General features: G+C 38.5%; 2 protein-coding genes across 4 annotated transcripts in view; both read right to left on the bottom strand.

Annotated features, from left to right (window-relative positions):
* The window catches only part of BDKRB1 (bradykinin receptor B1), a 28358-nt gene extending 5884 nt beyond the window's left edge, over positions 1-22474 (bottom strand). The window contains exon 1 of one of the 2 annotated variants that reach the window (XM_090141579.1): positions 22397-22474. The gene's annotated coding sequence lies outside the window, so the exon portion shown is untranslated. Of the gene's footprint in view, positions 1-16244; positions 16330-22396 lie in introns of those variants that run through there. The other variant, XM_090141578.1, reaches the window with a different exon arrangement.
* BDKRB2 (bradykinin receptor B2) lies at positions 79-22468 on the bottom strand. Of its 2 annotated transcripts, none has more exons than XM_031593035.2 (2): positions 22397-22468; positions 79-3169 (listed from the first exon to the last, which is right to left on the bottom strand). In XM_031593035.2, exon 2 carries the CDS (start codon positions 3165-3167, stop codon positions 2022-2024), a length of 1146 nt encoding a protein of 381 aa, XP_031448895.1. In that variant the 5' UTR covers positions 3168-3169; positions 22397-22468; the 3' UTR covers positions 79-2021. The 2 variants fall into 2 exon arrangements, with proteins under 2 accessions (XP_031448895.1, XP_089997703.1); XM_090141577.1 differs by lacking the exon at positions 22397-22468 and adding an exon at positions 16245-16328.
* Positions 22475-25578: the final 3104 nt, after the last annotated feature.

Below are 25578 nucleotides of genomic sequence, written 5' to 3'. Positions count from 1 at the left end.
ATTGATGGTGTTCAGCACCATTCTGAAATGGGCTGACCCAAAAGAAAACTAACCCAAAGCTTTTAAAGTAGCTAAAATTCTGTTCTTTCAACTTGCTTTCTCTTGGTAGAACAGGAAGTGAAAGAACAGTTGCACTTCTGACAAGTCCCTCCTAAGTAAGTGAACTCAAGCTAGAGAACAAAACACCATCACATTTCATATCTCAAGGTAGTTTATTCTCTGTTGTACATATTTACTGTATAGCAAAATAACACATCTATTTATTTACATACTTTAAATTAATGTCATATTCTTTACATGTCATAATATTTTCATATTTTACTTGTCAGTACCAAATACTCAAAATTCTCTTCAATTGTCCCCATAACCTCTGTACGGTTTCACTTAAAGGTTGTGGGAACAGCATACTCCTGATATTAGTAACACTGGAGATAACAGTAAGACTTGCAGTGTTTCATCACAGGCATCTTGGACAATATATAGAACAAACAGTAGAAATATTTATGACATAGAATTATAATGTGTGTTTAAATGAAACTTATAGAAATTGTTTATAAATTATCTGCAGCCATCTAAATCCTGTAGTTTATATAGCACATTCACAGACTTCAAGAGTGTTTAATTACTTTTTAGGTTGAATACAGATTTCCTAGCTTGAATAGACCTTTATTACTCCATTCTAGCTCTTATGAATAAAGGTCACACATTAGCACTTTGAGTTTACTGATGTCTCAAAACTCTATTTCTTCGGAGTTTTAATTTAAGTGCTTAAAGTTCCAACTTTAAGTGCTTTGAAAGGAACAGGAAGGCTCTGTCGATTTCAGAAGCTTTTATATTGTCTCCAATTTGGTTTTAGATCTAGGTTCCTAGAAGTAAAAGTGCTTACTGGCTATTAAGGATACTGAGCTTCCTCTATGTAGAATTCTTTCATCTTTAAATTGTCTAACTTATGCATTGTTATCTTGTATTTTAATCAGTTAGACTAATTGTAAATAAAATTTAGGTAGTATTAGAATTGGAAAATGCCATATTTTGAGTATTCCTAGCATTCGAGACCTCTATTAGCTTCAGTCATCTATCTAAGACAGTGAGGTGATGCTCTCCTCTATATTTTTCTTCTTGTGAGAATATGCCCATTGCGCTGAGCATTTGTTTCCATTAAATAATATTGCAAATATTAATTATGCTTTGTGAATATTCAAAAACAAAATTCTGAGCTGAAGGATAGGTATAAATGTAAGTAACATTAACTCCAAACAGCTCTCTATAGCGAATGCTTTACCTCATTGCAGTAAAGTAGTACTCATTGCAGTAAAGTACTCACTGCAGGAGTAAAGATCCTCCTGCTATAAAGAAAACGCCACTGCCTTCATGAGGTTGGCTGCAGCCTTCCTTTCTTTACTGCACTGCCTTTTCTGAACTATGTATACATACAGGCAGATGTAAATCAGCACCTAGCAGTCAGAGCACTTGCAAGAAGGCTCAGCTTGTAAATCAAGTAAATAAAATTACTTCAAAGCAGAAAAAAGAAAAGCCCAGAAGGTGACCATGTTTGAAAATCCATTTCAATAATAGTCTTGATGGATTCATTTAAACTTACATAAATACAACTCCATCCTATCAAAAAAAGTACTCTATCCAAGGGTATAGGTACCATAAGTAGTTGCATGACCCTTACAATAGCTTCCAGACTGGGACTCTATTGAGAGAACTGTATGTGCATTCTGACGCTTATATTCCACAGAAATACAATCATTTCAAATGATACATGCAAAACACTATAATTCAGCCATGAAAATGTAAATATGCTACAAAGAATGATTCCATTAAAAAAAATGACCAGTAATATTAGAAGCAATTCACTGTACTGGGTTTGATTTTAAGATCAAACCATTGCTTTCCCTCAAATGATGAATGCTGCTACGTGTTCATTCTGTTGACTCATAGCAGATGCATATTAGTGGAGACTGATATGTTAAAATTGTTGTTTCTTTGTTTTTTTCCATTATGAACAAATTGTGCTATTGTGATGATGGCAAAACAGACTTTTTCCTTAGATATTCACTTGAAATGGAAGTTCTTAAAGTGTCCAGAGAGTTTTCTGTCTTAACAGACTGTGATTTTCTGCACCTTTGTGGAATCAAGTCCTTGTAGAATTCCACTGCCTTCTTCTGGAAGTGCTTCCCAACAATAACGTACAGGACTGGGTTCAAGCAACTGTTGCTAAAGGCGCAGTACATTGCCATCTGGGTCACAATATCATTGACTTCTTCAAGGCATTTCAAATTCCCTGCTAGGTAGCAGACTGTGTCAATGAAAGTGCTGATCTGGAATGGAAGCCAGCAAATGACAAACAGCGAGAGCACAGCAAGGACCAGCAAGGTGGCTTTCCTCTCTGTCTGGATTAACTTCAGTTTTTGTAACTCATTACTTCGTAAGGCCTTGGTGATCTGAGTAGTGCAATAGGTAATTACACAGAGTGGAATCATGAAGCCCACAGTATTCAGCAGGCAATTGTTTGCAGGGTGCCAGTAGGGACTTGGATAATCAAGAGAGCAGGCTGTGATGTTGTAATCTTTGAAATACTGTAAGTTTCGGAACACCATTGTAGGTGAGCATATGAACAATGCACACATCCAGATTATAAAGCTGTTCCACTTGGCACAGGCTGTTCGCCGCATCCGTCCCAGAGACATGGTTTTTACCAAGGCCAGATAACGGTCGATGCTCACTAATGTCAGAAAATAAACGCTAGCATAAGAGTTCATGTAGCTGATTGTGTTGACAGCTTTACAGAGGAACAGGCCAAAAGGCCACTGAAATTTATTAGAAATATTAATGGCCCAGAAAGGTAAAGCACAGACAAACATTAGATCAGCAAGTGCCATGTTTGCTAGGTAAATTTCAGCCACGGAGCAGCGACTCTTGTGGAAGCACAGGACGATAAGGACAAAGGCATTTTCTATTGTTCCCAGAATAAATATAATCCAAAGGAATCCAGGCTGATAAGTCTGTAACCATTGCCATGTATCTGGATTAATACATTCATATTTATTCATCTGATGCACATTTGAATTATTGTAGAAATCTGCTGGTCTGATTGTAAACTCCTGTGTGGCCACAACATTGTAAAGTTGCGTAACGTTTTCAGGTGTGATGGTAACCATTTCTGTGCAGAGAAAGAGAAAAAAAAAAGGTAAAATGAGACTGCTAGCTCATTGCTGCGGAAGACAAGAAGAAAAGCTGGCTCTGGTTTTCCCACTGTCTTAAACAAAGATGGCATCAAACATTCTTAGGATTCCCTGGGATGCTTTTCTTTCACCCTGCTTTCTTGCAGAGGGATTCACAGATCAAACTGCCATCGACTGCATGTGTGAAACAAGGTTAAGGGTGCAAAGCAAAAGTCATCACTGTAATAAGCAGGTTAACTGAAGCTGGCAAAGAACATTTGCCGGCCTTTATTCACTAGTAAGTGAATAAAAGAAAACAGTAAGCTTACTTATTTTGTTTTCCTTTTCTTTCTTTTTTTTTCTTTTTCTTTCTAATTCTTTGATGAGGGTGATGATTACTTCCTTTTCTTATCTTTGTGTATCAATATTCATAGTCTCCCAAAGGAAGATGCATCACTGTGAGACTTATGCTTTCATCTGAAAAGATCACAGGCTTGTGGCATGTCTCTCAACATTTTCTTCCTTCTCCTGTAAAATTAGAACTGATGGAATTCAATCGTGTTTCCTCTCCACACAGCTCCTTATTTTTATCAAAATCTCCTCTCACAGCAATTTAGTTTGCAGGTCTAGTTTGCACTGAGAATGCTGCAGGAATGAGGATTAGTATTTGGAAGCAGTGTGGCTTTGTCAACTCACTGGAATCACCTGCATGTTTCTGCACTTGTGTTACCATCTCTTTCTGCAGGCAAGTCACAGAAGAGATGAATGGTACAACCTTTGGAATGGAATCTAGGCTTAATTGATCCATAGCAGGTGGGTTGGCAGATTGGCAAAGACAGTGGCCATCATGTAAGCAAAGACCTTAGGAGTTGGACTTGCTCCTTATGGATCCCTTCTAACTTGAGATATTCTGATTCTATTACCTGTCTGCAGTGAAGCTCCAGTGAGTTAATTTGCACAATGTGCTGTGCACCAGGTGCTGTACTGTAAACATTCAGAACAGCATAGGGTCTTACAGGGAATTATTTAAGGACATAAATCTCAGATACGTATTTAAATGTCACTAGAATCAAACAGTTGAATGTCCGTATTCCACTTGGCGCTGTAAAAACGTTAGCTGTGGTAATTATTCCTATGTTTCTGAGACACTGAGTGCCCAAATATAAGAATCCAGGGCTGTATGCATAGTTATCTGGACTAGGTGACAGCAATAGTGTTTGTTTTATTCCAGGTCTTTAAAATACCTCTTATAATATTGTGGTTTTATTGGAAGCTTTTCAGATGTATTTTTAACTAAAACATTTTTCTGACTCATCTGGTAACTTGGCAGTAAAAACGTCTGTAATTCCTGGAAGGATGAAGTTCTCATCCATGTTCTGGTTACTGCACTAGCTGCTTGGTAAAAGTCAATGCTAAGTATGCACATTGACATTTGGCTGTTAGATGAAGAACTGATGAAAAATGATGACCGTATTTTGCGTACTTATTTTAATTGAGTACTGTAGTGCTTGGGAACCGAATGCAAAGATCAAGACTGCATTTCATTAAGTATAACAAAAACTCTCTGCCATAAGATTCGCAACACAAGTGCCAGGCAGTACAGGTCAACTGGATAAAACAAGTGAGACTGAGAACATTTAGCGATGAAACAACACTCCCAGCTGCCCCTCCCCTGCCACAGCTCCATGCCGTTCCCTCCGGCCCTGTCGCCGTCACATAGAGCACAGCACAGCACAGAGCTTTGCCAATCCCTGTGAGGAACTGCAGGCTGCCATAAGCCTCCTCACAGCCCCCTCTGGGTTGAACAAGCCAAGGGGTCGCAGCCGCTTCTCATGCATCTTGCCCTCTAGACCCCTCACTGTCTTTGTAGCCCTTTTTCCTGGCACTTCATGCTCTAACAGTGTTTAGGAAGTGAAATGCTAATGGACCAACAGAAGGTCATCTGAGAACAGAAGTTCTGTTGGGCGATGCTGCAAGCAGAAGCTGTTGTTTCTGCCAGGAGCAGGCAGCAGCAAGAATTAAGTGCACCATGAAATTCTTTCAGGTTGAGAATCTGCAGATACTTAATAAGGCATTCATTAGTAATTCAAAGTCATAAAGGCTATGATACTGTTGGCAATTTCTATTCCTCTTTCTCATAATTATGACTAATAGGAAAGCAAGAACCAGGAATTAATCTTACAGCAAACAGAAGCACAAAAACTGTCCATTGATTGATGATATTTTTCCTTTAATTCACCTTTTAAACAATTGTGCTTTAGAAAGACCAAGAATTGTTTAAAATAAGTTACTTCTGTGACATTACTGTGGTCTAGGAACAGACTTCAGGACCCAGTTAGAATGTGACCAAGGTTCATACTGTGCAGCTCCTGGCTTATCTGTCTCCTTGGTCCTTAGCTCAGGCCCTTGTGTAAAACATTGTTAGAAATGAGGGTGTGAGCGGTGTAAAATGTGCTAATCATCATTACATGTCGTATTTAAACAATTGCCTGGGGCTATTCTCTGCAGCACGGGAAAGTCATTTAAACCATGTGCTTACTGAATATATTATGATTTACACAACCACAATTTAGAAAAGAGATTGATTTGCTATTGTCTTATCTCAGGCCAGTGAAAATAAGTGTAATCCCCTCACAAAGACACTGTGTGTGCAATGCAAAGCAGTTTTAATGTCTCATCTTGGACTGATTTTATCTGATGATTTTGACATAAACTGCCTAGCTGAAGCAATTTACTATTACTGATTATGAAGAACTGCTGTAATGGGTTGAATTTGTTCCTGCTGAACTTCACTCTTATTACTGGATACTTCATCCTTTACAGTCAGATAAAAACATTGTCACACGTTGTTTTTTGTTGTTCCAGCATTATTTTTTGCTAGTAGAATTGGGCATAAATGGCAAGGTTTTGGCAGTCGGAGGCTGCAGCATGGCTTGTGTGGCAGATAGCTATGCCTTGCCTGTGCTGATGGCACCCAGCCCTCTACTGTTTTCAAACACTGTCCTGAGCAGTGGAGCAGGGCTATAGGTTGGCTATTGCAGTCATATGTTGAGCAATTGCATGATCCAGCCAATGCTGCAAATAAGGTACACAGAGATTGGGAAGAAGAGGGTAATATACTGTAATTGCTGTGGTCCTGGATTGTTTACAGAGAAGGGGAGAGGGACTCCAAAAGGTGGCAGTCACAAATGTCATGACCTGAAAGCTCTGAGAGCTGTGAAGAGTCATTGACGCCTCTTGTCTTTGCCTGTAAACCTGGTGGATTCTTCTACTAATCAAGGATAGACTTGTATGTACCATCATGGGGGGAGCATGCCAGAAGAGAGGTGAAAGAGGAGCAGAAAGTCAAAGATAGTGCACAGAGTCCAGGAATCCTTGAGATAAATATTAGGTGAGGATGTAAGGTCTCCACGCTACTGCTGTACATGTTAGAACCTGTGGATGGTCTGAAGGAGGAGATGCAGAATATGATGAAGCACGATTATAAGCCCTCTAAAGATCAAGAGCTGCAAAATAATGAATGCAAGTGCAGGGGAAAAAATCTCAGAGCTCAGTTAATAGTGCTAATGGATATGAATGAGTTCCAGGAAAGCTGAGACGTTTTCTTCTCCAAACAGGAATGTCCATGCTGCATCGAGTGAACATTTTTCACAATCAGATTTGGCTACCTCTGACAGTGGAGTTAAACTTTTATTGTACTATGCTAAGTACTTGCTCACGTGCTGAGATACAGTGAGAAATAATCTGCAAGAACACAGGACGAAGCAGAAGATAGAAACTGTTGCCATATGACCTCAACACTGGCTGCTTGTTACTTGAGGATTGGGAAAGCTAAGTGTAAACTATTATGTAAGTAAAGGTGACCAAAAAGGGGGGAAGAGGACTATCGGTCTTAAGCTTAGGCAGAATACTCACTGTTTGATAGTTTATGAACATTTCCTTCTTGGTATCCAAATTAATGATGAGATGTTTAAATTACACTGACAAAAAAAATAGCATAAACACTCCTTGAGGCAAGATGTTTAGCCCATGGCAATATTTCCGATTACAAAAGTACTGGAATTACAAGCATGATGTAATATTTCAGGTTCTGGAAGTTTACGCTTTCTCTTATTTGTAAATTATAGCCACATCCTGGCATGATCAAACTGTCCATAAATGACATCACCTAGGATCTTAGGTCTGAAATGAGTCACTGCAGACCTCTACACTTCCATTTCTAATTTATGGTCTCCCACAATAAACAGCTCTTCTTTTGCCCATAAGCAATTGTAGATACAGCTTAAAACTAAACAAGGACCTGAGCATCCTTGCAGTTATATTTCTACCAAATGTCTTCACCCTGAGTGCTTGCTGTTGTCCTATTGCTGTTGTCCTGGGTTTGCAGCTTGTCAGCTTTTCACAGACATGAAAAATTTCTCCTTTCCTTTCCTTTTTGGGATCAGGGTCAGCTAACCATTGTCGTGTCACTTTGGAATAAGTGCAAGGAAGCACTACGCCACTCTCCCACTGTGTCACACTGTGCCCATGCTCTGCCTCTTAAGACATGCCTACTTCTCTGAGCAGTATAAGGCTTCTAATCCACCAGAAAATTTGCCAGGATGAAGGGAGGTTTGATTCAATTTTATTCAAAGCAAACTTTGAACATTCCCTTCCCCTAGACAATAGAATAAACTCTCTAGTCACCACAATCTGTGCTGCCCAGCTCAAGAACTTTTTTGTTCAGTGTTGATATATATCCAGGCACTTGGATTGAGGTCTTAGTTATTCTTGGTCTTATTTATTAGCTTCAACATAAGTGGTAGTGATACCAGACATTTTTAAAACTGGAAAAGGCTGAAATATAAATATTATTATTGTATGTTTTGTTTGCTTAGAGAAACAACATTAAGTCATCTTATACACAAATTACTGCTTCTTATCTTTGTATTACATAAAGAAGGATATAAGTCTACACAAAAGCTTTAAAAAACTAAAAAAGAAAAAGAAAATCAGTGGTAAGAAGTTGAAACTCGCTTATTGATTTATTCCTTCTGTCTGTTTAAAATGCAAATACAGCAGAAGAGTTTTGTTGCCAGCATCTTCACAGAATCACAGAATTGTAGTGTTTGGAACTCTGATCACAGCCTTCTGAGCTATGCCAGCCAGCCAGTTCTCAGTCCACTGTCCAGTCATCTATCCCACGTTTCCTGAGCTTACCCATGAGGATGTATGGAGACAGTATCAAAAGTCTTGCTGACATCAAGGTACGCAACATCCACTGCTCTTCCCCCATCTACCCAGCGGTCATGATGTCATAGAAAGCTACCAGATTGGTCAAGCATGATTTCCCCTTGGTGAATCCATGCTGACTACTCCTGATAACCTTCTTCTCTTCCACTTGCTTGGTGATGACATCCAGAATAAGCTGCTCCATCACCTTCCCAAGGATGGAGCTGAGGCTGGCTAGCCTGTAGTTTCCCAGCTCATCCTTCTTGCCCTTTTTGAAGACTGGAGTGACTTTGGCTTTCCTCTGATCCTCAGGCACCTCTCCTGTTCTCTGTGACCTTTCAAAACCGATAGAGTGGTTCAGGCAAACAGGATGGGCAAACAGGACAGGCAAACAGGGTGTGGTGTGTCAGGAAGGGCATGGTACAGGAGTTCGTGCCGGCAGGACATGCAGGGAAGATGACAGGCATCCTGGAATCACTACACCGAAACCATAACATTGCAAGCCTTTTTTTTTTTTTTTTTTTTTTTTAGAAGCATATGGCTGATACTCATTTTTCTTCCTGTATTAAGTTAATGGAGTACATGCACTGAACTTAGAGTATTCAATTTAAATGAAACAGCATGTTTCATTTTGTGGACAAATGCTATTGCAGAAGTCTATTCATGCCTCCAGATTGTGTTCCCTGAAATAAAGTGGTATAATACTGATTATTACTCAACTTCAGAACTCTTATAAGCTGTTTCAGGTAAAGTTTTACTACTTATTTTTGTGAGATTACACAGAATCAATTTATGCCTCTCCTATTCCCTGAAATGACTATCTGTTGCTGTCACAGTTATGGAAGCGATTGTATCAGACCTATTTGGTGGTAATACCTGGCAGTTAGGTATCCAGACCCGAAATTCATTTCAGCAGTACAGATTCAGAACAAAGGCCTTGTGAAGGCTGGATAGAACACCCAGCTGAAATCCATACTGAAGCATGTGTGGAATCATCCATAACAGTATTTTGGGTTTATCTGATTTAGGTACTGCCAGTAGCTGGCTTGTCATACGTACATGTAGCTTTATACACAACTAGGTGATGATGGTACAGAAGAGCAGAAAATATGGGAGGAAAAAAATAGTTTTGAGTGGCTGCAAATTGAGAGGGGCGTTTGCTCACTTCTGAAATATGAAACTTTTGTGATGCACTTTTTTAGAAGAAAGATGAGCTGCAGAAAGAAACAGCAAATCACCCAAGGCCTGCCATAGTCCCCAGTCTAAATCTCTGATCCACTGCAGACCTGAGGCTGTTCCAATCTTATTTATTTTTGTGAGGATTTGTCCTCCTAAATATCCCTGAAGACAGTTAGGGAAGCCAACTGTCCCTTGGTGGTGCCCAGTAATCTAGCAGCCATGCTTCTTCGTGCTGCTATAAAAACTACAATAAATGCAACAGAGGAGCTGCCAGAGCCATAAGAAGAAAAAAAGGCACCTGCTTGACAGATCTACTGTTACTGAAATGAGAAATAATGGGAGTTTAAGAGATGCAGTAGGTAAGGGTGGTTTTCTGCAGCATGGTGCTTACTAAAAAGTCTGTTTTCTGCTGAGTTAAAGTATTACTTCTGCTTTCTCAAAGGCCTATAATGTTAAAATTTATTGACTTAAGAAAATAAGATGTGACAGAACTCCCTCTAACTGCCTCATCTGAGACCATCTGACAGGTCATAAAAGGATATGTAGGTTTCATTTTAACACATTTAGAGGGTTTCATTCCTGGACAATTTTTGCAGGAAAGAGATTTTTATTGTTTCTCAATTAATTATGAGGTTATGACATAACAACTTCAATGCACATCCTTTATCTTCACACCTGCAGGTCCAGTATGCCTCAAGTCAGTTGATGGGATAGCCTAAACAGAAGCTTTTTGGCAAGAACTGAAAGACATGTCACAAGATCAAGGCCATCTTCTGTGATGTGTCTTATTTTTGGAATTTGTTGTTAACAAAAACACAGGAAAGACATTTTCTTTATGATTTCTGTTCTTTCTCTTTTAGGCTTATTTTCAAAGCTGCTCATTCAACTTTTTTCTCAACTTTTACTGTTTCAAAAATCATCTTTGTCATCCGTCCCCAGTATATTAACTCTCGTTTCCATCCAGCAATGAGCAATGGAACTGGTTGTTTTCTTCTCTTAGGCCTTAGCAAGCATTTGAGTTGTGTCTTTGTCCAAATATAAAAACTGTATAATTATGTGGCCGTTGTGAAATGTACTCTGAAAGTTACTCAGAATATCCTTTTAACTCTACTTTACTAAGAATGTACTCATTATTTTGGAGAGGCAGAAGAAGTGCCTGAATAATTCTTAAAATGTTTCTTACCTTCAGTTGCACAATGAAAAGATTTATTCACTGCTTTTACTGTCTCAATGACTCATTTCTAATTTCCACCCTTTGTATAAGTAATCTTTACTTGGCTTTAGCTCACATGATATTGGATCAGCAGATACTTCCTGTGGCAATGCTGGCACAGCAGTTCCTGTTCTTCATTCTCCTCCGCTGTTCCTTTCCACCCTATGGCTACTCTCACAATTACTATTCAGTTTTATGAGCCTTCTGTTGAACCAGATTGAGGAACTTGATTGGGACAAAAGTAACCTTGTAGAAGGAAAGGCTTTTTAATGAGAATCAAGTCCCCTGTTTGTCAGAAAATTAAGGCAATGAACAAAAAATTTTTTACTTCTAAAAAGAGGAGTTTAGAAACTCTCCGGTGTGTAAACTTGAAGCACACCATGAAATAACAGCCATTACACTGCAGTTACCATTAAAGGTCAATTATGTTAGGTAAAAAAGGAAAAATATGTATTCTGTTAAATTATCTGCAATTATCTCAATAGCAATGGGTCTAGAGGGAATAGGCTATTATTCTTTCCTATGGGTAGGATGAGAAGACACACACTTTCAATACTCACTGTTGTAATCAACTAAAGAAAGATGTGGTAAGGACAGAAGCCCAATCCAGTGTGATAAAGCACTTTACATAATAATAATAAATTATATAAACTATATATTATTTTATAATAATATTATTATTTTAAAATAAATGATATATTATTAAATATAATATATATATATGTATAATATGTAATGTATTATTAAAATAAATAATATCTTATTTTATTATTATTTTTATTATTATGCTTTTCCTGAAAAATCCCATACTTTCATCTCCAAATAACTTGGGATGTTATTTTTCAATGCTTTATATATATATATACTATTCAATAAGTCCAATAATTCTGATCTGGTATCGGTGTGTAAAATAACTACAACTGAGATAGTGAACAACAGAACAAAATGGCTGGACCCCTGTAAGAGCTGGTAGGAAGAGGAAAATCTGAACTGAATCAGTGGGAAGAGTAACTGTATGGAAAAGGACCAATCTCACTATGAAACATAGATAGATTTGGTCTAGAAATAATGGTGGTGTTCATCCCTTGATTTGTTACTACCTATTTTAGAAACGGTTCTACTAAAAGTAGAATGTGCTCCAAATGATCAAATGGCACCTAAGTTTGAAGTTGCTGCCATTCTGAAAGTACTTTTTTGTTACTATAGTTTATTTCATCTGAAATGAGAAATTGTCATTTTTAACATTACAGTCTGGCCTAAGATGAAAAGAACAAGATCTTCAAGATTCTCCAGCCATTATATCATTCAGTTTTGACTTTATCATCCTCAGAAGTTTTAAAAATACAAAAGGATGAAACTTTGAGTAACATGATCTTACCACACCACTGGCCCAGACTATGGCAAGAAGTTAGACTTCCTTGATGCCTTCCAACTTGGATTATCGTAAGGTTCTTAATTTGTGCTTCTTGTACTAATAATTGAAACTTCCACTTGAGTTTAGCCCAAAAAACAGAAGCAGAATGTCAAAAAAGTAAAGCTCACTAAGCATCCTTAGGAAGCTGTGGACATTTTGTTGAAAGTAACATGTGAACTGGCTTTTACTAAAGGAGGTTTTTGCTATTATCAGGACAGAGCTATGGCTCTTCAAGGTCAGAAAAGTAAGTAGAGATAAGCTGACTTTAACTGACTGGGTTTACAGTGAGGACAGAAGGGAGCCTGGATGCATAGGTTGAGGAGTGATGCTGTGGGCTGATGTGTGCTCACTCACATCTGTTTATGGGCTGATTTGTGATGCAGTGGACTGTTAGAGTCCTGCTTCAGATGTGTGTTATCTGTGTAGTACTAAAGTATGTACTGTTAAATTCCCCTTTCAGATATTTATATTCCTTCACTTATCTCTTTAGGTGATCGAAGGGAGAAGTGTGGAGAAGGGAAATTTGGAAGACTTTAGGAAAGACATTAAGTCAATATAGCATGGGAGATGCATAAGGGAAAAAAAAATTGTTATTTTGAAGAACAGCAGCAGCCAAGTGTTTGGGAGGCCATTCAGGTGCTTGAGTACGGGTATTTTGGAATGAGTATGAGATAGGGCCCCTGAGAAGTGTGTGCTTCTGGAGCCTTGCAAGATACCTTGGAGTTCTTGAAATAACTCTGGTGACCCTTTGCCATATGATATTACTACAAACTGGCAAATTTTGAGGCTTAGCAGAGCGTTATAGGGACTATAAAATAGAGCATTCTGGCTATAAAATGCAAAATTACAAAAAAAAGAAGAGAAGGAAAAGAGTCTCCTGGGAATTAGTCTGTTAAAACAGTCTAGGTTTTAAGAGCTGGAAAAGAGAAGCTGCTGATTTGTTGTGGAAAAAAATGATTGAAACATAAAATTATGCTTAACAACAAAATATACTTAAAATCTGAAAAATAGTTAATTTTCTGTATTTGAAATGAGTAAGCTTGATGTCGTGCCCAGTGTATTGGACTTTGGATTAGTCTTGTTTTTAAAGAAAATTCCTGCTTCTTGTCTTTTGGGACACTAGGAATGCTATATAAAGCTCTGCGGTACCTTGGCAACAGCTAAAGCAGATGAACTAGAGGCAAAGGTTTTTGTTTTTACTTTTATGTGTTTTCTCTGGAAAAAAAGGCACATATGGGCAAAAAAAAAAAAAAAAAAAAAAAAAAAAAAAAACAGAGGAAAAACCTGCTTTCATGCACTTATTTTTACTTGGCTGAAAAATAGAAAGCTCTGATGAAGTATACCAAGTTGCATAAATTTCTTGGTATCTTCTCTACCATGTACAGTGGGAATATCCTGCAGAAAGCACTGGACATTATGAATGCAGCAACAGAGGTGGAATAATAAGAGGAAAAAACTGTAAATTCTGAAGTATTTTTGTTTCCAGGAAGATGAATTCTCCTGGAGCTGATTCTCCTTCACTTGCTTTGCTGTAGTGGAGGCACAGAAGAGTTGCTCAGCAGCTTAGGAAACACCACTTAAGGCTCCCTCATTGATGAGCACGTGAATGTCCTCTTCAGGTCTACATTACTGCTACCAGACTTCTTTGGCCCTGCTTAGCCATTCCTTTCTCCAAACAGCATTTTTCCTTGGTATCAGCTCTAAGTTCTCGTGACTAGGTAAAATGTGAAGGTCTAATGGCCAAATAATGTTTATTCATGCTGCTTCCTTTGTACGGTATTTAATGTTGAGATTTGCTTTTCAAATGAATGGCTCTGTGCCCTGAAAGTACTTTGCTTCTAGCTTCTAGAGAACATTTTAACAGCCATTTAGGCAAAAAAGGAGATTTGCCTCCAGTGCCTCCAATTACAATCATGTTTATACAGTTATTAATGGCATTTGCAATAATGCAGCATTTTCTGCACGTTTTCACAAATGACTCTCAAAACTATGACTTTTGAGAAAAGGCTAAGTATCTCCAGTAGATTTTACTCTTGAGTTGATCAGGCTCTACTACATTTTTACAACAAACTTTGTGCTGCTGCAAGTAAGATTTCATCTTCAGATACAGATACAGTTATCCTTCCAGCATGCTGTGGGGTCTGTGCATGCAGATATCTGAAGGTACTGCACTCAGCATTTGTCTTTTCTAGAAGCTAGTAATAACAGAATGCCTTTGGTTCACTTAATGCCTGCCAAAAAAGCTTACAAAAATGGACATCTTCATCCAATAAATGTGCAGTTTCCAAACATCAAATTGGGCTCAGATTACAGAATAGGCTGGAAAGTATGATTAACTATATAATGGTTGATTTTCTTTTCCATTTCGTACTCTCTGAAGAACCAAGCACCAGACAGTTCCCTTGTCAAGGAGAAAGAAGTCTGTAAGTTTTTTCAATTCAGTGATAAACTTCAGAAAGTCATTTTGTCTTGCCCTTCCTGGGTCAAACTTGTCCACTTCTGCTGTTACCTGAGCAGCTGTGGCAGTCATTTCATATTATTTTTGTGTCTCTGTTCCTGCCTTAGCCAATGTATGAAGCATTTGCAATTGGAAAAGGTAGGTTTTCAGATAAAAGGATGTAAATTACCACATTGAGTACATTGCAGGGGAAAGCTCAAAACCACATATATATACTTAAAATATGTGTGTATGTGAGAGAGAAAGAATAACTATAGTGAACCTCACACTGCATTGCAGTTATTTTGAAAAGCAGCACTGATAAAATTGGATATACACCCAAACATAGACTGTTTTCCTGCTGAAAACATAGCAGAACACCAATGACAATTTTTACGTGGAAGTGCACCGTATTTCTATGGCAATGCAGAATGAAGCATTCAAATAAATGTTGATAAGTATTTGGTGATTAACTAGATTGTATAAGTAGTCATGCATTTTTCAACTCTGTGAGGTCTGGAAGGCTCAGGATACTTCTTCAGCTAAGAACTGGTGTGATGTGCAACACCAATTTACAACGAGTGTTTGGATTATGATCTTATTTTTGCCTTTTCATCCTTTGCCAGTGTTCTGAAATTAAACTGAGTGCTAATTTATTGCCCTCTGTTGTTAGCAGTAGGAGATGTCAGAGACTTTCTGGAATCTGATAGAGATTTGAGCACAGGTGATTGCCAAGATTTATCTATGTGCTCTTTTGAGATTATGAGTGCCAACACAAAAACATGGTGAGGATTTTGTTTGAAAGGTTCTTTTTTGAATACATGCCACAGCCCCTTTAGATAATTCTTGTACCCACAGCTAGAAAAGCAGCGATCCTTCTAAGCTTCTGCAGTCAGATGGTGTTGGGTTGTCACTGGGCAGCTATGTAGTATGACATGAGATCAGAGCTACTGCTCTGTCTGTACAGTGGTAACAATTCATGGATCACATCTTTCCATACCTCATCCTTTACTGCAGCTCTGTATGAAACGTTCTACTGTGTCAGAGGAGGCAAATTTCCTTTTTCTATTAAAAGGACAACCAAAACAGAAAATTTCTTGAGAAAAAATATTTAAAATCTTTCTTTTTCTTTTCTTTTTCTTTTTCCCACAAATGAGTTGGGAAAAATAACAGGAAAGATTTTGGAGATGTAGTTTCTGATTCTGAACAATGAAGGAGATACACAGACAAGTAGCTCATGGCTCAGCATAAGGCCTGAGCTCTGTGGTCATCCAAATTATTATCTTTACAAAGTGAAGCAGCTCCAAAAAAACACTGAGAATGAAAGTGGCCAACTCACTACAGTATCCACCAGGAGCTTGCTTTAGAAGGAAGATGCCTCATTCAAAATTCTTAATTTTGTGGTGCCCATTCCCAGGCAGATTTCCCCTGAACAAGTGCACATGCTTTGGTTTCTTGCTGCTACAAAAAAATTCAAGATTCTTTCATTCCAGATGGAATTTCTTCCTTTTGCCCCTACCAACTTTTATGTGAAACAGAATTTCTACCTTCTGACCAGCTTAGTTAATTTTGAAAAATATTCTAATGTAAGTTAATCACATCCCATTTGAACTCAGGTACCTCCAATTTTGCAGGCACTGTAGCATATAAAGCTCTCTGTGGCATGCAGCAGTTCTCTGCAGCAGGCAGAAAAGTCTTGTGGCAGGCCAGGAACAGGTGGAGAGGAAATGAGGGGATGTGAGTTCTGGAAGAGAAGATAACACTGTTAAAGAAAACACTGGAGAAAAATTACTAACTGGAAGGAAGGAAGGAACGCTGGAAAGAAGGCAAGAAGGGAAATAGGGTTTAATCTCCCAAGAGAGAAAAGGTCTTGAAAGCAAAAAAATGAATGAATAAGAATTTCTGTTTGAGTCAAATATACACCAAATTAATAAGAGTTTTTACCTGGGATTTCCATTCAAAATGTTATAAAACCTGGATTTTTTCACAAGTGCAGAAGACTGAAATTCCCAATGTCTTGCACAACACCATATTCACAGTTTGGATGCCAACTGGTAGACCAAGTCTATTATGGAAGGAAACAAATTGCTTTCTTGCATTTCTGAAAAAGACATTTCCAAAATATTGCAGGAAATGCATTCCCAAAACTGACTCCACTTTGTTACTTCTCCTTCCTTTTAGTTCTGGGAAATAGTCCTCTTGCTAAGCCAGCTGGCTGGAATTTCTTGGCTATGAGAAGACTTTTGAATGAAAAAAAAGTGAGAGAGAAATGATGTACGTAGAATGTGAAATCACGCAATCCATATCTCATGCAACATGTCTCTACCTGTGTTTTTACAAGCACGTTTCATATCCCCTCCATTCACAATTTACCTACTTCTCAGATTTGTTACGTAAGCTTAGCCAGGCTGGAATAGCATCACTTTGAAAATGAACTTGCAGCTCACCAAGAAAACAAACAAATAAAAGTAGAACCATCAAATTTTAAGTCAGCACCCTTCTTCTGTAAACTGCCAGTAAGTTTTTTTTCACTATGTGATTCTTTTACTTGCTGTAAATCTCTATAAAGAATGGTTTCTAAAAAGATAAGAGTTTTTATTAATTAATCTGCTCGTGAGGGCTACTCACAGATGCTCATTACTTGGATATTTCAGCATGAAATATAATAAATAAAATATAATACTTCCCAGGCAAAGGAGAAGAAGTAAACAAACATATAAGTGTTAATCATAATAGATGAACACATCACAAATGATTAACCACATATATATAATTTTTTGTAGGAATTTAAAAAGTGGGGACCAGGAACTAAGGGTTGGAGTCAGAAAGTCTGAGATGGATTGCCCCATAACAGAGGATGGCATAGAAATGTGTACAATAGAGCTGGGTGGGGTATAGTGATTACATAGAGGAGCATGTGTTTTACTTCTCTGACAAGATGCTAATAACCTCTATGCATGTGTTTCTCTATATTTCTGATTGCATAGAGAGAAAAGAGAACATTTTTATAAAACAAAAATTTAATGGTCACTCTTAGTTCCACAAACCATTTGCCTGCTGCTTTGCTGTTTACTTTGGGAAAAATGGTTTGTGATTTTCAGTGCCCAGTGCTGGAAGTAGCGGGCAGATCAAAACCTGTAGAATGATGCTATTATCGTCCTGTCTGTGTTAAACTGGGACCTGGTGCTTCAGTGATAATCAATGTGCAAGAGCCCTGCAAGGATACAGGCAGGTTTTGCCTCAAAGAGCCTATAGTCTAAGCAGAAACCAAATGTAATGGAAAGAGTGAAGAATATAGCCCATTTTAGAGAAAGAGTGCTGAAAAATATGAGAGCCAAACCTACTGACAATGTTTTCAATATTTTCATCCTCCCGCATGGAGCCAGGAATTGGATTCAATGATCCTTATGGGTCCCTTCCAACTTGGGATATTCTGTGGTTCTGTATTTAAGGATCAGGTCCCACCTTTGAATTATGAAAGCCTCACAGCTGCTTGCAGCAAAGCTCAGCTGCTCCCAGCTTACTGGCCTGCCTGATGTCTGCAAGCAGTTAACTGCCCATCCTTTGTGCCCTGTGACCCCAGAGCAGCAGTCTTTTGGGTAGTCAACTGGCAGATCATACAGCTGCAAGGAAGGGAAAAAGCCCTTCCAGGGTTATGGGGATGCAGCTCCCAAATAACTTGCAGGAACATTGCAGGAGGAAAACCTGCTATAGCCAGTATGCCTCTGTGCATACATATGTAGATCCTGTTAATATCAAAATGACCTTGAGCTCTAACCACAGCTTGCTCTCCTTATTGCTGAGTTTATTGCAGATAATGAGTGAGAAATGGATTTCTGCATTTAGGAAGCTCCACTCTCTGGTAATTCATGAGCTTGAAGCCTGGCTTTGTTTGCAGCACCCTCATCATGCTGGCATACCTGAGCGTGCAAGGCTTAGCACTGGAGGGTCTGTAAATCTGAAAGTTCCTCATTATTTGCAGGGATCACAAAGACAAGCCCAGAGCTGCTGAATCAATCTGAAGAGTTGATATACAGGGAAGGTAAATATAGCACAGCAGCAAAAAGAAGTAAAATCCACCACTTCAGCATATTTGCAGAGTCCTGAAGCAGTTTGTAATGGATCAGATTTTCCATGATGTCTGAATACTCTGGGCTGCTTATCATCAGAATGGAGACAGCTTGCTTTCAGCAGGCAACTTTGTTCCTTGTGTTATTTTTCCTTTTCTTTATCATCTGTGTTCCCTTTGTGTCTGTTCTCTACTGTCTGGGGCTTGCAGTGAGGTGCTGGACCATGGTCAGTGTTCTTCAGCCTCACTATGCTAGCATTGCTTCTAAGTGAATGTTGTATCACCCCTGTGGTGATATCTAGCAGGTGTAACTTTGTGGGAGGACAGCAGCCTGCAGTGTCTGTATTTAGTGTTCTTGTTGCATTGCTTATCCTGTGTTTTCTTGCTGCAGTAGTCCCCACCACCTCCAGGCTGTCACACCATAGGGATGCCCCCTCTTCCTTCCAATACTAGTTTGGAGTTCTCACTGTTTCCCTTATAGGAGCCTGAATTCATGGGGAGCTGGATCAGGGGGCTCCAGTTTAAACAGGGTTTGATGTGAAACTGTACCCTGAGCCTGTATCATATCATAGAATCAGCGAATGGAATAGATTGGAAGGGACATCAAAGACAATTCAGTTCCACCCCTTGCTGTGGGCTTGCTGCCCTCCACCAGATCAGGGCCCAAGGCTCATCCAACCTGGTCCTGAACACCTCCTGAACACAGCCTCTCTGGTCAGCCTGTGCCACTGCCTCAATCCTCTGTGTAAAAATTGTATTTATTATAAATTTACTATTTCTAACAACTAACCTAAATCTCCCCACTTTCAGTTTAAAACCATTCCTCCTGCCCTTGTAAAAAGTCATCCTCTCTCCTAATTATAAGCTCTCTTCAAGTACTGGAAGGCTGCAATGAGGTCTCCTTGGAGCCTTTTCTTCTCCAAGCTAAATAAGTCCAACTTTGTCAAAATTTCTTCACAAGAGAGGTTATCCAGCCCTTTGATCATCCTTCTGGCTATCCTCTGGACCTACTCCAAGAACTCCATGTTTTCCTTGTGCTGGGGGCCCCAGGCCTGGATAAAGTACTCCAGATGGGGCTTCACATGGGCAGAGCAGGTGAAGATCCCCTCCCTTGCCTTTCTACCATCCCTGTTTTTGATACAGCCCAGGATACGGTTGGCCTTCAAGGCTGCAAGCACATACTGCTGGCTCATACTTTTCTATTTGATCATTGTGATTTCAGACCAGTCTCTATTGGACAAACCAAACCCCTTCTCTATACAATGCTCACTAAGGGATGTCCTCTTCCTTATCTGTGCTAGGAGAAGGGCTCATCCAGCTGTCTGGTCTCAAAAGGTGAAGATACACATGGCAATGTCATTTTAAAGCATTACTGCCTCACCTCTCCCTAGTCTGCCCCACTGCATGTTACCAATTTAGTGTTGTAGAGTGTGACTTTTTTGCAGATGTCACAAGAACTCAAATGGTATCACCAGCTCAGGAAATAGATTCACTTCAAGAAAAGTCACTTTCCCTGATCAGAAATGCCATACAACAGCACAAGGAGAAGAAACAGAAAAGCAACTGCACCGCAGATCCACTGTGCAAGGAGAAGCTGGAGGCTTCAGGCATCTGCACCCATAGCCACACCAGCTGTGGAGGATCAGCTGAGGATGGCTTCTGCCTCCACTTTGAGGCCCTGTTTGTTGGCAGTCACACACCTGCTGAGCAGGAGCACACGTTTCATGTGTGTGTGTGTAAAATTTCAAGTATGCAAGAAGGAAGAGAGACCAATGTTTAGATAAGGCAGGGGAAATCCAAAAGTTAAGAGTGGAGGGAGGGTTCTAAAAACCACTGGTGACAAAAGAACAAGCCTGGCTTTTAAAGAAAAAAAACAGGTTTTAAATGGCATTTTGACAGAAAATATTTATTCTCTCTCTTTTAAATTTCATATTGATTAACATTGCTAATGAGCTCAGGTGTACATTTATTGCTGACTTGGTTACTGGGAGGGAATGTGTTTGTTTTGAAAGCAAAGCTCTATTCATTATTCCTGGATTTGCAGTAAGATTTTTTTTTCCTACTCTCACTCTGAAAACAGTGGGGTTTGGGTTTCTAACAGCTTTTTGCCTCCTTCTTTCCAGGAAGAAATACATTATCTAAAACTGACTGTTCCTAAGCACAGAAATTTAGCTTCTTGATAACTAAAATTCTTCCCAATTCCTCTTGTTTTCTATCTGGGAAAGGACTTTAAACATGGTAACACTTGCTCTGAGAATACAGCTTTGAGGATTTTGTTTTTCCTAGTGTAGATATGATATCCTTAATTTGGGAAGCTCTAACTCAAGAGGAAAGGCTGGGCTTTTCTGTTGGGTTGGCAGAACAAAATGTTCAGGTAACTCTGACTTACTCACTTAATCTTGTTCTAGCACGTACAGAGCTCAGTGGAAAACCTGACAGAAATGTTCTGGAGATGTCTCTGCTCTGGCTATCCCATCATCTTTATTAACTTAGGTACACTTATCTCTTCTCTTTATGTTTGTCCTTTTCAGACTGAAAAGACAGATATATTTTAGAAGTTTCTGAATAATTCTGAAGTGTAAAGATGATTCTCTTCAATTTTTCCTTAGTGAATTTCCAGAAAAAAAAAAAAAAGCAGCAAAGATTGTAACCATATGACAGACATTACACAATATCCTGATAATTCAGATTTAGAGATTCTGCTATAAAAAGAAATATATTATTTTCTAGCTCTGTTCAAGCTTCTCTAAGAAAATATGTACAACTGCTAAAGATAAAAACACATTCTAATCTTAGGTGATGGCATCTGTATGATTATATACAACGTATAAAACCAAGGATTCTAATGACAAACTTTGAACTATTTTGGCTGCACAACTATTTTGTTATTACCGTTACTATACACAGCTTACTGCTTACAATACTGAGTAATGGAAAATGAGTAGCATATATTTCAACATTTGGTCTTTTTGTTATACCATTCTAATTACAATTCCAGTTCTAAGCTTTTTTTTTTTTTATAAGCATCTTATAAATCTTGCTTTCACTGTATTTTTTCATTTTAATATAAATATCAGAAGGAAACCAATACAGTTGTTCAAAGGTGAACTGAAACCTTTCTTTGTTACACAAGAAACAACTCAGAAGGTTTAGTCTTTGCCATTCAGTCAGTACAGATGAGACAGGTCAGCAGCATGAGGTACAAACAAATCCACACTGTGACACAAAGTTGACAATCAGAACAATAAAAAGTGAGAAAACACTGATGGCGCACAGAAAGAATTGTCACTGCCTTTTCCCTGGTTCTTGTTAGAAAAGTTCTCAGCTGAAAATGAAGTTAGCTGCTTGCACTTTCTGTTCTTTCATAGCTAAAACAAATGGAACACACTGACTGCCCTCCAGACAGATCATTTTCCTCATGTAGCCCATACCCGACAGTCCCCGTGTCTTTGGCATTCTAAGCACACTGAAATAAAGCATTTTTTTTTCTGTAAATGTTTCACCTCTGCAAAATCTGCCAAGCTAGCACGCCGCATCAGTGATAATTATTTTCTTCTCTGTTCCTGGAATGTTAATGATGCCAGTTCTTTTCTAATGAACTAGAAACATATTAAGAATTCAAGAAGCGGCTTCGAAAAAGTAACAAACTACTGAATTTAAATAATGACAACTTTTCATATGAAAAAGAAGTGAAAGCACGTACCTTGACTGCAAATTTGCTACCGAGGAAGTACAAACAAGTGAGTGCAACACTTCTCAGTGAGCAGCCACGCTCCTTCTGTTGTATGAATGAGTGTAACTTCTGGTTTTCTGCCCCTCCCTGAACAGAGCAGACTCATCCCTCTGTTAATGACATCATATTCCTGGACTTTCTGCTGTACTGTATTTCACTTCAGGAGTGCAGCTTGTTTACTGTAACCAGCACGAGACCACTTGTATTTGACTAGGGGTGGTAAACAGTACAAATCAAGTTGAAATAATGACATCCCACAGAGTGTGCATGAAACAGCCATGCATGTCTACAAAGAGCCTCAAACATGTATATGTGTGAGCATACACACATACAACCTCAATCCTGATTTCAGGTGATGGTGTATTTTACTTTTAACTGCTGTTAGACATAACTGAGAGCTAAACAAGCTAGATTCTTGCAAGATTCAAATCTTTAAAACTGAAAATAAGAAATAGCTCATTTATGATCTTACATTGTTCTCTTTCATGGGAAGAAATTTAGTGTTTATATTTCTCAAAAACAAAGCGCATTGCTCTTCCTCAGCAGAAATCTCTGTGTGTACAGAAATCTCAGTCAGCTGAGAACAGAAATTCCAAATACCATTTAAAGTTTTAAGCATTACCAGAATTTCTCCTGGACTTTGGAAGAAACGTCAGTAGGAAACAGAGTTATACACAGAGAGAAGAGTCTTTTTCCTTTGACAGTGATTTTATTCCGAATTTGAGATCACAGCAGAGCTGATTTTTCCATGTCTGTTAGAGGCATAGCTGTTTTTCTTCTATTTATACAATTAAACTGAAGTCTGAAATGGCAGCTATGGTTGCAGAATTCCACACAAAGAATACATCTTCATTCAGAGGAAAAATTAACAAAGAACAGCCTGCTCTCTCCATTTCACACACATTACTAATTCTGAAAGTAAACGATTCAAGAAAAAAACTCAGAGCTAACTATAGTCTGTGTGCTCTATTTTGTGACCAATTTTATCTACCAAAGCATTTGATCCCTACTTTCCACTCCCTCATTTACTGTTTTAGAATAATGCCCATATTTCTCCCAGCAGAAATAAATACTTAGATTTCCAATCATTTCCCTTTTCTTTTTTCTGAAGCTGTTCTAATACAAATAATACATTTTCTTTCTTTACTGCTGAAAGTTGAGTCATGCTTTCTTATTAACCATGTCTTCTGCTCCATCCCTGTTTCCCTTGCAATAGTTTTAGCTTGATCACAAAATCCCCAAACTCAAATCTTCCAAGGTCTCAAGGTCTTCATCCTGAATTCCTCATCAAGTTTTAACTTCTAAGTCTTAAATAAAAATTTTAGAACCATATTTAAGAGTTTCTTCCTTATTTCTTTCCTTGAACGTAGCTTTAACTTAATCTTGCAACTATAGTACTGCAAACTCCTGCTTTGTTTTTAAAATATCTTTTATTTGCTCAAAAGAAGGATTTGGCAAGCTCATTTGTAACAGTATAATGAACCCCAGCTGCAGAGAGATCTACTCTGCTAAATCTGGAGAGTGCAGGTGGCCTTTTGAGGAGCAGGTGTGGGGAATTCTACCCTTTCCATGAGGTGCTGCCAGTAGCTAGTTGGCTACAAATGCTTACTTCTGAAAGGGGGAAGGTTGAACGGCTGCAACAGGCCACAGCTGAGAGTCATAACTTGTAATTGTGGAAGCTTTAATCAGCTTGAATGTGGTTACCTGTGAGCATTATTGCTTGGTTAGCATTTTGCTAGAAAATTGGAAGAGAGGATTGCTGAGTATTTCCCTCCACTAACTTAAAGAACAAATGGTGAGTAAATGAATATGATGAGAAAATTAGTTAATTTGTTATTCAGGCCTGTTATAAGTGCTTTCTTCTGGGAGGAAATCTTGCTTAGTGATTTTACTGTTTGTTTGTTGCCCTTTTTCTAAGAGTGTTTTTCTCTCTCTCTGGCTATACTGCTAGCAGTCTTTGTATACCAGGGTTTGGAAGAGATACCAGGGTTTGGAAGAGGGCGGTAGTTCTCTGTTTCTGGTAGGGAATTACAGCTTTAGTTACTGGTAGTTGATCAGGAATCCCTTAACAAATAGAAGACTTGTGTCCTTCTTCCCGTAGGTGGGAGAAGCTGTGCTCAGATCTTCTATTGCTTTCAGGGGATATTAAATGTTTTGTGTGTACGTAGGTCAGGATCTTAGAACAAATTTTTTCTTACAGCTATGTGTGTGTATTTGCTTCCTGTAAAAACTCCCTGTCTTACCCAAGACTTAACGATTAAAATAATGACTGGAGAGACTTAGCTATCTTCTTCGTAGTATCTTGTTATGTCTTATTTCCTTACCCTTGTCTAAATCTGGTGCTCTAAGATAAATCGTATCTGGACTGTTCTTCATCATCAGTGAGACTTTTGTATAATCACTGAGCAGTAGTTGTTTTGCTTGTATTTTAGTGGAAGTATTCACCCCTTTTGGTCAGCTGCATTTTTCTGGAAAAATAACTTTTTTTCTTTTGGTCTCCTCTGTATTTCTCACCTTTCAAAGAAAATGTGTTTATTTTAAAACTTTATTTTTCTTGTTCATGTAGAAATGCTTTTTCCCTACAGCAAAGAGTTCTTTTTTCTTTTTTGTATCATAAGGGATGTTGATTTGTCAGCAGCTGGAAGCTGTGTGAGGCTACTGAATGGTTGTAAGGGAGTTAGGTTTGAGAATCTTCTAACAAGGTGAAGATTGGCTACAGATAAAATATTGACAGAGAAGCAATATTAGTTGTGGAAATAAGGGAAAAACACACACAATCTTTTGTTTGAAAACTGGATTTGCTGTGTGTGGTATCATAAAGCATACAGTCAGAACCATACCTCTTCAGCTCTGTGAGAAGGCATTCATCTTTAGAATTAGTAGAACTGATCTCAGCCTACCTCTACAGAAAACCATAGAAGGACTTGAATGCTGGGGTGTTATCTTAGCAGTAAAACTACTCTCAGCTGGATAGCCTGGGTTTGTATCTGCATTGTATGATACCAAACAAATGATATTAAAGTAAATGAAGGAAGCAATGGACCCTGCTTTTCTTTCCATGTGGGCTGTGGCAGGTAGTACTATTGGGATGAGAATGTCCATCTGTATAAAGCAGAGGCAATTCTTTGTTTTTTTTTCTTTTAAACTTGTGT

The sequence above is a fragment of the Phasianus colchicus genome, chromosome 5, assembly GCF_987193195.1.
Source record: "Phasianus colchicus chromosome 5, bPhaCol1.hap1.1, whole genome shotgun sequence".
Classification (NCBI taxonomy): domain Eukaryota; kingdom Metazoa; phylum Chordata; class Aves; order Galliformes; family Phasianidae; genus Phasianus; species Phasianus colchicus.
The sequence above is the reverse complement of the archived record's forward strand: the minus strand, read 5'-3'. Positions and strand labels throughout refer to the sequence as shown.

Excerpts from the sequence above, each read along its gene's own strand:
- BDKRB2 (XM_031593035.2), bottom strand. The coding sequence starts at position 3,167 with ATGGTTACCATCACACCTGAAAACGTTACGCAACTTTACAATGTTGTG.